The sequence below is a fragment of the Primulina tabacum genome, chromosome 10 (assembly GCF_025594145.1).
Source record: "Primulina tabacum isolate GXHZ01 chromosome 10, ASM2559414v2, whole genome shotgun sequence".
Lineage (NCBI taxonomy): Eukaryota > Viridiplantae > Streptophyta > Magnoliopsida > Lamiales > Gesneriaceae > Primulina > Primulina tabacum.
In genome coordinates this window covers 33,087,637-33,098,700 of record NC_134559.1, presented here as the reverse complement: position 1 = coordinate 33,098,700, position 11,064 = coordinate 33,087,637, and the positions used below count along the sequence as shown (strand labels likewise).

The 11,064-nt window shown below is 33.3% G+C and overlaps 1 protein-coding gene across 1 annotated transcript; it reads left to right on the top strand.

The window, feature by feature from the left end:
• The first annotated feature begins 2,441 nt into the window (after nucleotides 1-2,441).
• Nucleotides 2,442-7,330, top strand: LOC142505480 (uncharacterized). Its single transcript, XM_075618467.1, has 9 exons — nucleotides 2,442-2,584; nucleotides 3,427-3,595; nucleotides 4,263-4,315; nucleotides 4,604-4,691; nucleotides 4,801-5,558; nucleotides 5,800-6,240; nucleotides 6,331-6,387; nucleotides 6,620-6,812; nucleotides 6,908-7,330. The coding sequence occupies exons 2-9, from the start codon at nucleotides 3,430-3,432 to the stop codon at nucleotides 6,943-6,945; spliced, it is 1,794 nt and encodes a 597-aa protein (XP_075474582.1). The 5' UTR covers nucleotides 2,442-2,584; nucleotides 3,427-3,429; the 3' UTR covers nucleotides 6,946-7,330.
• The last annotated feature ends 3,734 nt before the right edge of the window (nucleotides 7,331-11,064 follow it).

Sequence of the window (11,064 nt, the reverse complement as noted above, 5' to 3'; positions counted from 1 at the left end):
GGATTATGTCATCTTAATTTTGGACCTTACAATTCCTCCATCCCTTAAATAAAATTTCTTACTCGAAATTATAACTTACCGAATAACTCCGAGTAGCGACTCATCATGTCCCTCTTGGTTTCCCAAGTAGGAAATTCTCTCCATTCCCTCAAGTGAAAGTCACGGCCACATAAAGTTTTTGAATAAAAAATTCGGCCAAGAGCTTTCTTCCACGCCGCACCGCACCAACTCCGAATTTTAGAAATTTGGAGGCTGCAGTCTCAACGCACAAATCGATTGTGATTTCTAGTGCAATCCAAGCGAGGAACAAAGTTTCTGATTGTGGACCCAATTAGGCGATCAAAGGTACAAACCGTTCTCAGGGATTTACAAGAAGCGCTATCTCCGCGTAAAATCGGAAGAGTTTGGAGTCCAAGCATTAATAACGCAAGGGTATAATTCTAAACGCTCTATAAATATTTTTAAACACACGGCGCCCAAGAACAAATATTTTAAACTTTCGTTGCGTCTTGGAAGCGAGAACACGATGTCCCAACAGTGATATCAGAGCCGGGTTTTCTAAATCGTGTGTTTTAAATTAAATTGTATTGAGTTTATTATTTTTAACCGCGTAAGAATTTTTAAGAAAATGAAATATTAAAAGTCAAATTTAAGCTTATAAGATGGTTCGGGACATGTTCAAGTCATTAAAAATAAGAACAAGTCAAAATCGGGAAGTTCGAAGTCTAGGGGCAAAAATGATCATTTTATGTCCCGGGTAGTTCGAGAGGTCTGACAGTGTATCGAAGGATTATAATGCATTGTAAATGATATTTTAAAATGTTTATGATGAAAATATGATATTTTTATGATATATGTAAAGGCTGCACAATTTTCCCGAAATGTTATTTTTACGATTTTTGAAGGACACGATATCTTATAATAAAGTGAAAGGAAAAAATATTTTGAAGGATGTGAATTGATTGTTACAGAGAAGATATGTGGGAGATCCGTTTTAAGAAAGATTTCACAAAGCCTCCTGACACTCTCTTTCCCAGCACTTCTGGGAGTGGTAGAAAAAAGGCTGAAAACCGTCTGAACTTACAAATGAGAATATCGTGAGGAAAAAGGCCTATAGAGAGCCCGGTTACGGGAGAAGGCCCTATAAGGAGCCCAACAATCGTATTTTCTTATTTGGCCTATAGAGAGTTGCTGATGCCCTACCCCCAGGTACTTGGTATATACAGACTGATCAGTCGACCGGATGATGAATGATAAATGATTGTCACTTTTAAAGATCAAATTTCACACAAAATGATATATATGATGAAAGGCTTTATGATTTTATTATGCTTACAAGTTTTATGCCATCTTATTTTAAATAAAAATATGATTTTTTAAATGCATATGCATATATATGTATTATTTGGTACATATGATTTGAACGTGTTGAATAATTAGATTCACTAGGTTTAAATAGTTGGGTGGAAATGATATTGTTGGAGGTGCTGATGCTTGAGTGGATCGGGTCCGACAATATACCCTCGAGAGACTAATATCTATTTTTTTTGTATTAACTTATGATTTAAAGTTTTAAAATAAAGTTTGAGGATTAATTTTATAAATATGTTATGCTTCGGTTTGAAAATTGGAGTTTGAATATTTTTTTAAATTGACGTACGATTTTATGGTTGACGATTTATAAATTTTTATTAATTTATTTATGTTGGATGTTTTTGAAAATTTAGAGGGAAAAGTTTATAAAAAACAAAATTAGCTGTATTTATTATATTTTAAAGTTTTAAAAAATAAGGGACGTTTCATTTATATTTACTCAAATTTTAAACTTTAATGATATATAAATAATCAAATATAATTATATATATATATATTTAAAATGAAAATAAATCAAAATAAGATATAATATTGCCAAAATAATATTTTAAACAAAGTGTAAAATCAAAATAATCATATATAGCAAAAAAAAATTAATATAAAAATAATATTTTTCTAAAAATAAAAAAATTTTGAAAAAATTTAAATGTGAGAACTTGACGGTTCTTGAATGATTTTGATTGATCTAAAGGTTTTTTAACACTATCTAGATCAGAGCTGTGTTCGGTTCTTGTTCGAATCGATAGATCCGGTTGAATCGGTGCGCTTTTAAAAAACACTGCTTCCGCTATTCCATAAAAATTATTACGTTAAAAATGAACGAGTTTCACATAACTTAATTATTTTTTAACTATAATTTTTTGATATAATAGAAGCCAAATATTGGTTAAAAACAAGGATACGAAATCATATTTTCCGAATCAGACAAAAAATGGTGTGGATTTAGATAATAAAGAATACTTATAAAACATCATTAAACTCCTGACCTACGAGAAGGACTTGGGAGTGGGCTCTCAGTGAAGTGCCACGGCGGACGTGAAAAGCACATTCAATTGCAACTTTGTGACACCCCTTTCGAATCCGCCAAATAAATGTAGACTCTGGACCTACTTTCCCATTCTCCCATGAATCCTCCCTCGTTCCTTCTCTCCCACGCACTCAGATTCACACAGTGAAACGAAGAGCTAACTCGGGGAATCAAAACCTTCAGGCTAGTTGTTTCTTGTTGTAATGCAATTAACGTGTCTTTTCTGTTAATAGTGCGATTATGTGGCTGTTTCTGTGCTTCAATTGATGCGTTTTTTAAGTTTATTATTTGTCTATGCTGAATTTGTCGATTAGGAAAGCGTTTGATGTGTTTTTTGTGGGTTTTGGTTTTTATTTATGGGGGCGGAAGGGTGGGGATTGGGCATCGGATTGCCGGGCATTTAGTGCGGGAGAATAAGTATGTTCTTGGTTGTCTTTATGATGGTTGCATTTGAAAATATAGTACTTTTGATTCATGTGTTTTTGTTCGTTTTGATAAAGTTTCTTTAAAGAAGAAATTTAATTCACTGCATAATTGTTGCATGTGCGGTCGAGGTTTGAAGCATTGTCTGCTTAATTGTTCCATGGTGTCTAGGGGTGGATCGGACGTTTAATTTGGTAGATGGAAGATGACTTAATATATTTTGACGTGCAAAATGTAAGCAAAAAAATGTATAGATAATAAAAAAGAAGGAATCTTGTTTTGAAAATTGAGTAAATAGTGGTAATAAACTGTAGCTTAAGCGATATCTTGCTTTTTGTTGATGATTATTGAATGCCTTGGATGCAATGGATTTCCTTTGGTTTATTTTCTTATTTTTGGAATCGATACTTTGACTCCAATACTCTTATAACATGCAATGACAATTTTAATATGCAAGATTCGATGTTTTTTGTTCGTATATTTTTGGGTTGATGCACTTATAATGTGCTATTATCACTGTAAAATTATCTTACGCTAGAATATTCTCTTCTGCAAGTAGACTTGAATAGAAAGACTTTGTCTGCTTTGAATAATATTATCAGGTCATGGAGAATGGACCTCTTATGCTTGGATTGGAAGATGGGACCATTGATGTCGAGCGTATGCTTGTAGAACCCCGAGATGGATATATATCAATGGATGGGGTCGATTGTTTTGGCGAAAAGATCTTGAAGAATGACATGGGTATGGAAGATTTTTCCTGCAGTTTTGGTATAGCCTAAAATATAGTAGTGTCAACTACCTTTCTCTCTCCATAGATTGAATGGTAAATTGCTATCTGAATAATTATCTCTGTGATTGACTTAATGATGGCTTGAATGGAAAGATGCTGATGAAGCATTTGTATAGTTTAGCCATAGGAACAGGATGTGACAGGATTTTTAACCAGGTAATTAATACACTAAGGATTTTATCCGGGAATCAATCACTAAGGTCACGCCTAATAATTTTTAGCATTCCATAGGGCAATGGGGTTGCATCTGTCTCATATAAGGTCTTGAATCTTGCGATACAGTGATACCCTATATCTGTGTTACGTGCAACTGCAGCTCAATGATTTCTGCTATTCAGTATATATTATTTTTCAGGAAGAGATAGTCACTTTTTAATTGACTTAAAATCAATTTTATCTGACTAGGTTGCAAACTATTTGTATCTATGGATAAAAAAATGTCACTTCAAATTTTTTCTTTCATTCTAAAAATATTCTCACTTTTTTCTATTTGTTTGTCACAATTAAAGAATTCTTTGTTGATCTCATCTTTGTATGTGTTTGACATTCGTGATGTACATTTTCAGCGTATTGATCTGATCTTTCAGTGTTCCTGTCTACTTCTAGTGTTTGATTTCACCTGCCACTATCTATTACATTATGCAGGTGGGGCGAATTCTAGCCTTCCGCAGGAAGAGAAAAACGTTCCCAGGGTTGAAGTATGTCTGATTAGTTTTATTTACTGTTGAGCATGAAATTTGTAATGTGTGATTAATTATTTTTAAATCTTATTTAAAATTTTCTCTCTACTGTGCTTGTCATAATTAATACCTTGTTAGAATTACTGTCATAGGATATTGTATGACAAAAGTTTTGAAAGGTTCTTGTCAAGCTTTGTGATTCCACATAAATGTGCCATTGATATTGTATGAATGGACCATGCATTTTTTAGTACAAAAACAAAATTGACATTGGAGACCGATATCATTGATATATATCTGCTGTAGGTTCTTGATGGAATTCCTAGTGAAGATCAAGTGGGATATTTTCAATTGAAAAATGAGTTCAGTAGCATGGGAGAAGAGTATCTCCTAGGTGTGCATTTTACCCTTTGTTTTCGGTTATTTTCTTATGAATTTGTACGATATGAAGTGGCTTACCCTACCCTACCCACTCGAGGAATATTTTCTCTATGGCTGTGTAGGTGTTGACTTTGTCGAGAGTATTACAAATTTGGATTATGGTTCGAGTGAATGCTTGCTTACTTCAGTTTCAGACTGTCCAATTTTGGCTTCTAGTGCTGACACTGGTACTCCCTGGAAATCAGATCGATTTAGAATTATGGAAGTACGTGAATGTCAGAGTGACCAACTTAATATATGTAGCTCTCAATTAAGTGACATTCCCAGTCGCCTCAAGCTTGAGACATTTGATGAGAATGAATCTTTGAAATCACCTGCATTATGTTCGTTAGAAAACATTGGCAATTTTTGTGATTTTTCAAGCTGCTCTTACCAAGAAGTTTTATCTGATGAGATGGATGGAAGCCTGTCCCCTTCTCCCGAGATGTACAGCAGTTTGAAGGTTGAGAAAAATGATGAAATTGGTCCAGCAGATCCAGATGTTGAGACCAATAAATTGCAAGGGGAAGATGCATCAGCAGTAATAACAGCTCAAGCTAGACGCACGGAAACCCTTCCAAATCTAAAGAGATCTCGCAAACCCACACAGAGGTATATTGACGAATTAGCAGATCCCGTATTGAGATTTTCTAAGAGAAAACACGAGGTTTCTTCTTCCACCAGTAAGGGGAAGTGTCTGGGAGTCCAGGATAATAAGAAATGTCATACAGGATCTAAAGTAATGAAATTTCCTGTTGAGGAAACTTCTGTGATAGCTATTCAAGTACCCTTTGGTTCGATAGTGCAAAAAGAATGTCCAAAGATCCCTGAATGTGACATGGTAACTGTTATCTCATTACCTTATGTGTCACTTCTCCTGCTTTCTTAATTTGGTCCAAGATGTTTTTTTGGTCTTTTTCTGGGATGGGAGGATTTGTTGGCATGCACAATGAAGAAGAAAAGGAAATTGCACTCATATCATTCACTGTTTGAATTAATCCCCACTGTATAACTGTTTCAAATATTTTTTGAAAATTTCCATACAAAACGTCGCAATAATAAGTGGCGCTTTGTGTGAGCAGGTGCATGATTCAGATTGTGGAAATTCAATGACCAAGTCAAAAGCGTTCCATGTTACTCCCCAGAATAAAAAGAAACTGGACGAAGTTATCGCAACCATTCATTTAAAGAAAAGGAACGATTCAGTCATGGTAACAAGTCAGAAGAAAATGAACGGCTTGTTCAAAGAAAGTCCTCCGAAAAAAAGGGTTGGCTGTGTCACATCAGGAAGTCAAAAGAGGGACGAGTCTTTTATAGCTGTGCATCGAAAGAAGAAGGATGACTGTTTCACTTCAGAGATCCAGGAAGAGGTTAGTGGTAGGAGGAAGCATCACAGATTGTGGACTATCTCAGAGGTTAGAAAATTAATTGACGGTGTCTCTCAATTTGGAGTTGGCAGCTGGAGTCATATAAAAAAGCTTTTCTTTTCCACATCTGCCCATCGAACCTCTGTAGATCTCAAGGTCAATACTCTTCTCAGTTCAGCTTCGGAACATTTTGTCTACTTCTAGTTTTCGTGATTGGATATTATGTGTTGCTTGTGGATTGCACAGGATAAATGGCGAAATCTTTTGAAAGCAAGTGGGATTCATGAAGAAAGCAAGCAGCAGGTTAGCGATCCTTAATTTTCTGGGTTTTTTTTTTCAATTGTATTATCCTTATTTTCCTGCAGTGTCATAATCTCTCTTTTTAGACTTGAGAATTGATTTATATTGGCAACTTGTACATTTTGACATATTGATCACTTGGAAGTATGTATTCCTATTTTTGTTGTACAATATTTGTTGTCTGATCGTATTCTTTTAATTGAAAGTTTCATTGTCAATGTCCAAATTGATTCAGGGAGAGAAGAAACGTAACATGGCCTGGCGCCCTTTGCCAAAACCAATCCTGCACAGAGTTTGTGAGCTGGCCACGATGTATCCTTATCCAAAAGGTCAAAAATCCAAGATTTTACAAGTTCACAGTGATTCTCCGGATAAAAGTACAGATATAACGTTGAGTAACTACAGAAGAATCCTGCGAAGTATTGATGGTAACTAAATTGACCTTCTCTTAGATTTAGTAGGCAAGATTGTATACATTTTTCCTCTCTCCCCCTACGATTCTACCTGTGTAACACTTTGGCAGGAGTTCAGGGTTTTTCAACGTTTTGGACTGAATCTTGAATACAATGTCAGCATTGTTTCGGTAAATGAGTCTCTCGTTCGATGCCAAGGTAGGTAATATACAATCATGAGTTCTCATGTGCACACAAAACCCACCGAGACTTTCATAATTCAATGCACTCAGTTGTACAAGCATCGTTTGAAAAATGCTAGATTATTGCTAATCAGTCAATGCGGTACACTAGTAGGTGTCTTACTTGGCCTTCCATTGAACATCCATGTCCTTCAAAACCGCCGTTTATGGAAAATGAGTATCAATTCCGGCATGTAGTTCACCTGAACAATGTGACATTGGTCAACAACAATTGAGTTTATCTTAAACTCGTAAATCATCGATTGTATGGATCTTATTTAATTGTGTGGGAAAAAAGTACTATTACATCGATGAGCCATAGTTTGATAAACGCCTTGATTGATACTCAATCTCATCTTTTGACTTGTTTATACGGTCTTGGATTGGGAATATGTTTTATTAAATTTAACAATACAATGTTAAACCCATAGATTGCATTACTCCATGTACAGTGACATGGATAGTTCAAAGAAAATTACAAAATTGTTCCTCATTTTAAATAATAATCTTTATTTTTATAAAAAAAGTAGAGGTCCATCACTAATCTAAGGGGAAAGAGGTAAACAATAATTTGATCAAGAGTAAAATAATAATTAACTTATATAACTATTAAAAATCACACCACATTATAAATTTTTTCAAAATAAAATTCACTTTTTTCTTATTAATCACATATAAATCAAATTATCAATTATTCAATTATCACATCCTAAGTAGATCCTTAAAATTCTATACAATCATGCCTTTTTTCTCGTACTCCATGAGATATCATATTGATATGTTGCATTGTTATTATATCAATGTTTCGTTCGTATACCTAATTAGAATTTATTCGCTCGTTAAGTCTCCAAACAATCGGGTCTCTGTCATCTTTTCTCGGAACCACATAAGTAGGAAAGCTAGAAAAGTTAAATTGTCGGCTGAAACCGTATTTTCGCCGATTATCAACTGTGGACTGACATGTTAGCATGTTTGGAACGTACCTCTATAATTAAATAAGTTGTGTACAAACACTTTCACTGTTGTTAAGAAAATACCATAATTATATTACAAGTCAAATAATGTTTGAATAGATGTTATATAAGTCAATGGTTAGCTAATAAATTTTTCATCTCAGTTGTAATAAATATTTTTTATTTTAATATAATTTACATTTCATGGTTTCATTTCACTTTATCTATATAATCATGAAACCAACATAGATAAAGTTCTTGATTATACTTTTAATACAAATGAACCGTAATTCGATCTTGAAACTCATTTGTAAACATTGTATATTTTAAATTTGTTATAGTCGATTCAGCCGCCTAAAATTAAGGATAAATGCCGTTTAAATTTGAGACTAGCATCTGTGATGTTGTGTATTGTGTTTTATGGTAAGTGTATAGAGATGTCTAACCATGCAGATGATAATCATGTGATGATTGTTCCGAACAACCTTCCATCGGACTTTTCAATCGGTTATCATTCATCGAGAGGAAAAGTCATTGGTTGTGATTGTACATCATTAATTCTTACGACCCAGAACAACACTGAGGGTCTACATACTAGAATTGTACTTTGACTCGTTTACCGACTACGCGAGGGTCACAAGATGGTGAAGTTGGGTGCAATTGCAACATGTGTAGGAGCCGGTTCATTGTAGTCGATAATTCATCGCTCACCTACGAGTGTGGATATCCTATGTGATATAACGAAATAGTAATGCATGAAATATCTGATCAGAGTGTAAGATGTACATTAGGACAAGGGTTCTCTAGTTGTGCATACAATGACACTATGAATATTTCATGAATGTATCACATAGCTATCGAATTTAATATGCAACCCTTGATGAACAAATAGTTGTAGATTCGGTTGAGATATATGAGATGAAGAGACCGTACTGTAAGTTAATCATAACGATTGGTTCTTGCAGGCACTATCAATGATACATAGAGAATCATGGGGCAATGCTACTAGATGCTCTTACCATGATTCGATGTGTTTTATCAGAAAATGATTTCTGACATTCTCATGATCAAAAGTTAGTGTATGTAATGTGGCAAATTAGGGTAAGCTCGAATAAATGAAAATGTCCTGAATCATAAATAATTGTGAACCCACGACTAGCTGTATCTCTGAACTATTGATGCTCACACAAGCACTGGATCATTTGTTCCCATTGAGAAAATAAATTCAAGAATTTGAATATATAAAAAATATGAGATAGTAAATTCAAGGAGTTGAATTTATGATAATTAAAAATTTAGAGAGTAAAATTAAGGAGTTGAATTTATGAAAAATTGAGGATTTAAAATATTAACTCAAAGGTTGAGTTTATTAAATATTAAATTAAATATAGTGGGAAGTATATATAATGGGTTTGTAGGAGTATAAGTCCAACATGCTAAATAATTAAAGTTTCTAATGAACTTTAATATAATTAATTAGACTTCTTAGACTAGTCCAATTAGTTAACCAAGCCCATTAAATTTAATTAAGGAACACTTCACCCATAAATAAGGTAATTAGGTTAATGATTCATATTAACGTAGGTGGCCAAAAACCCTAGCCTCCACAAGCTTTGCAATTTTCGAAAATTTCACTCAAAATTTCTCTCCAATTTTTGGCCATCAAGAAAAAAAAAGGAGGGTTTGATCTGTCATCTAATTTTTATCTCAAACATTTAAAGCTTTTCTAAATTTCTAGTGCAACTTAGAAGAAGAACAATAGATCCAGTCGTGGACCGGCTTAGGAGTTTTGAAGAAAGGAGTTCAAGAAGATCGTTCGAAGGAAATACTACAAGAGTTATATCCGCTAACCCCAAATAGTTGGTGTCGAGTAATTTATTTACTAAAGATAAATTCATAAACGTCCTATGAATGATTTCATTGTTTAAATGATACGAGTGCTCAAAAATATTATTTAAATATTTTTTTAAAACTTTCGTTGCATTTTCGATATGAAAAAATTGATTAACCAACATCAAAATCCATATTTATAGTATCAAAATTCTAATGAATATTTTTTGAATAATTAAGAATAACATAGTGTATAAATTTTTTAATGAATATTAGTAATGAATGAATTTATTTGAGTACATGCCATCATTATATATATATATATTATTTAATGCACGAGAAATTTTTTCTCATAGTTATTATAATATCAAAAACATTTTACATGCTGAAAAAATTTAAAAAGAATATCAATATAAAAATTAAGAATATGTGTAAACGCTGGCATAAGTATAAAAAAATAAAATTGTGTTTTGACTATCAACTATAATTTTTGTCTATTGATAGCGTTAATCCTAACAAATACTATCAAAGCGAGGTGAAGATTTAAAGTATCTCAATAAGCATATTTATATACTTCTTGAGGGGAATGTTGAGTTAAATATGCATTGAGTAAGAGTACTACTGAGATAATAACCTCTTGAAAAGCTATCATGCGTCAACTTATTGTTGTTTTGCCACTTGTTCTGGTTGGTTAGGTGGGCCATAAAAGAGTGACGTCATATATTAACGGGTAATGCTGGGGACATGATCGACGGTAAAAAAATAGTAAAACTGATTTCTAAGTGATATGAGATAACATCAGCAGACAGAGACGCATCTCTCAAGCTCATCGGCCGTACAACCTGACACATTAACACTCAAGTAAGTACACTTTGCACTGTCATGAGTATAAGAAAATAAAGTTATTTATTGACTAATATCTATAACTTTTGACCTAACGAGAACACTGTTAATGCTAACATGTGAAATGTCATTGTATCATCTCGAGGAATAATAAAAAATCGAGAGAAAGCTAAAGCTTTCAGTCTTCATTAAATTACAAGAGGATATAGTCGAAATGTTATAAAATCGATGGGAATATTTTAGTCTTTTAAGACATTAAAATAACATCTAGCGAAATAAATTGAAATGACCCAATCTTATTTAAAAACAACTTTTTGGACAACTTTGTAGAAAAATAAACGAAGCAATCGTTCATTGGGGGGAATGATTACATATTGTTTAAAGTCTGAGATAAGAGTTTTAATATTTTATTGTTTTGAT

Bases quoted from the DNA above. Each gene is read 5' to 3' on its own strand.
- LOC142505480 (XM_075618467.1), top strand. From the start codon at position 3,430: ATGGAGAATGGACCTCTTATGCTTGGATTGGAAGATGGGACCATTGAT. The intron at 4,316-4,603 runs GTATGTCTGATT...TATCTGCTGTAG, and splicing joins AAAACGTTCCCAGGGTTGAA to GTTCTTGATGGAATTCCTAG. The intron at 4,692-4,800 runs GTGTGCATTTTA...ATGGCTGTGTAG, and splicing joins GGGAGAAGAGTATCTCCTAG to GTGTTGACTTTGTCGAGAGT.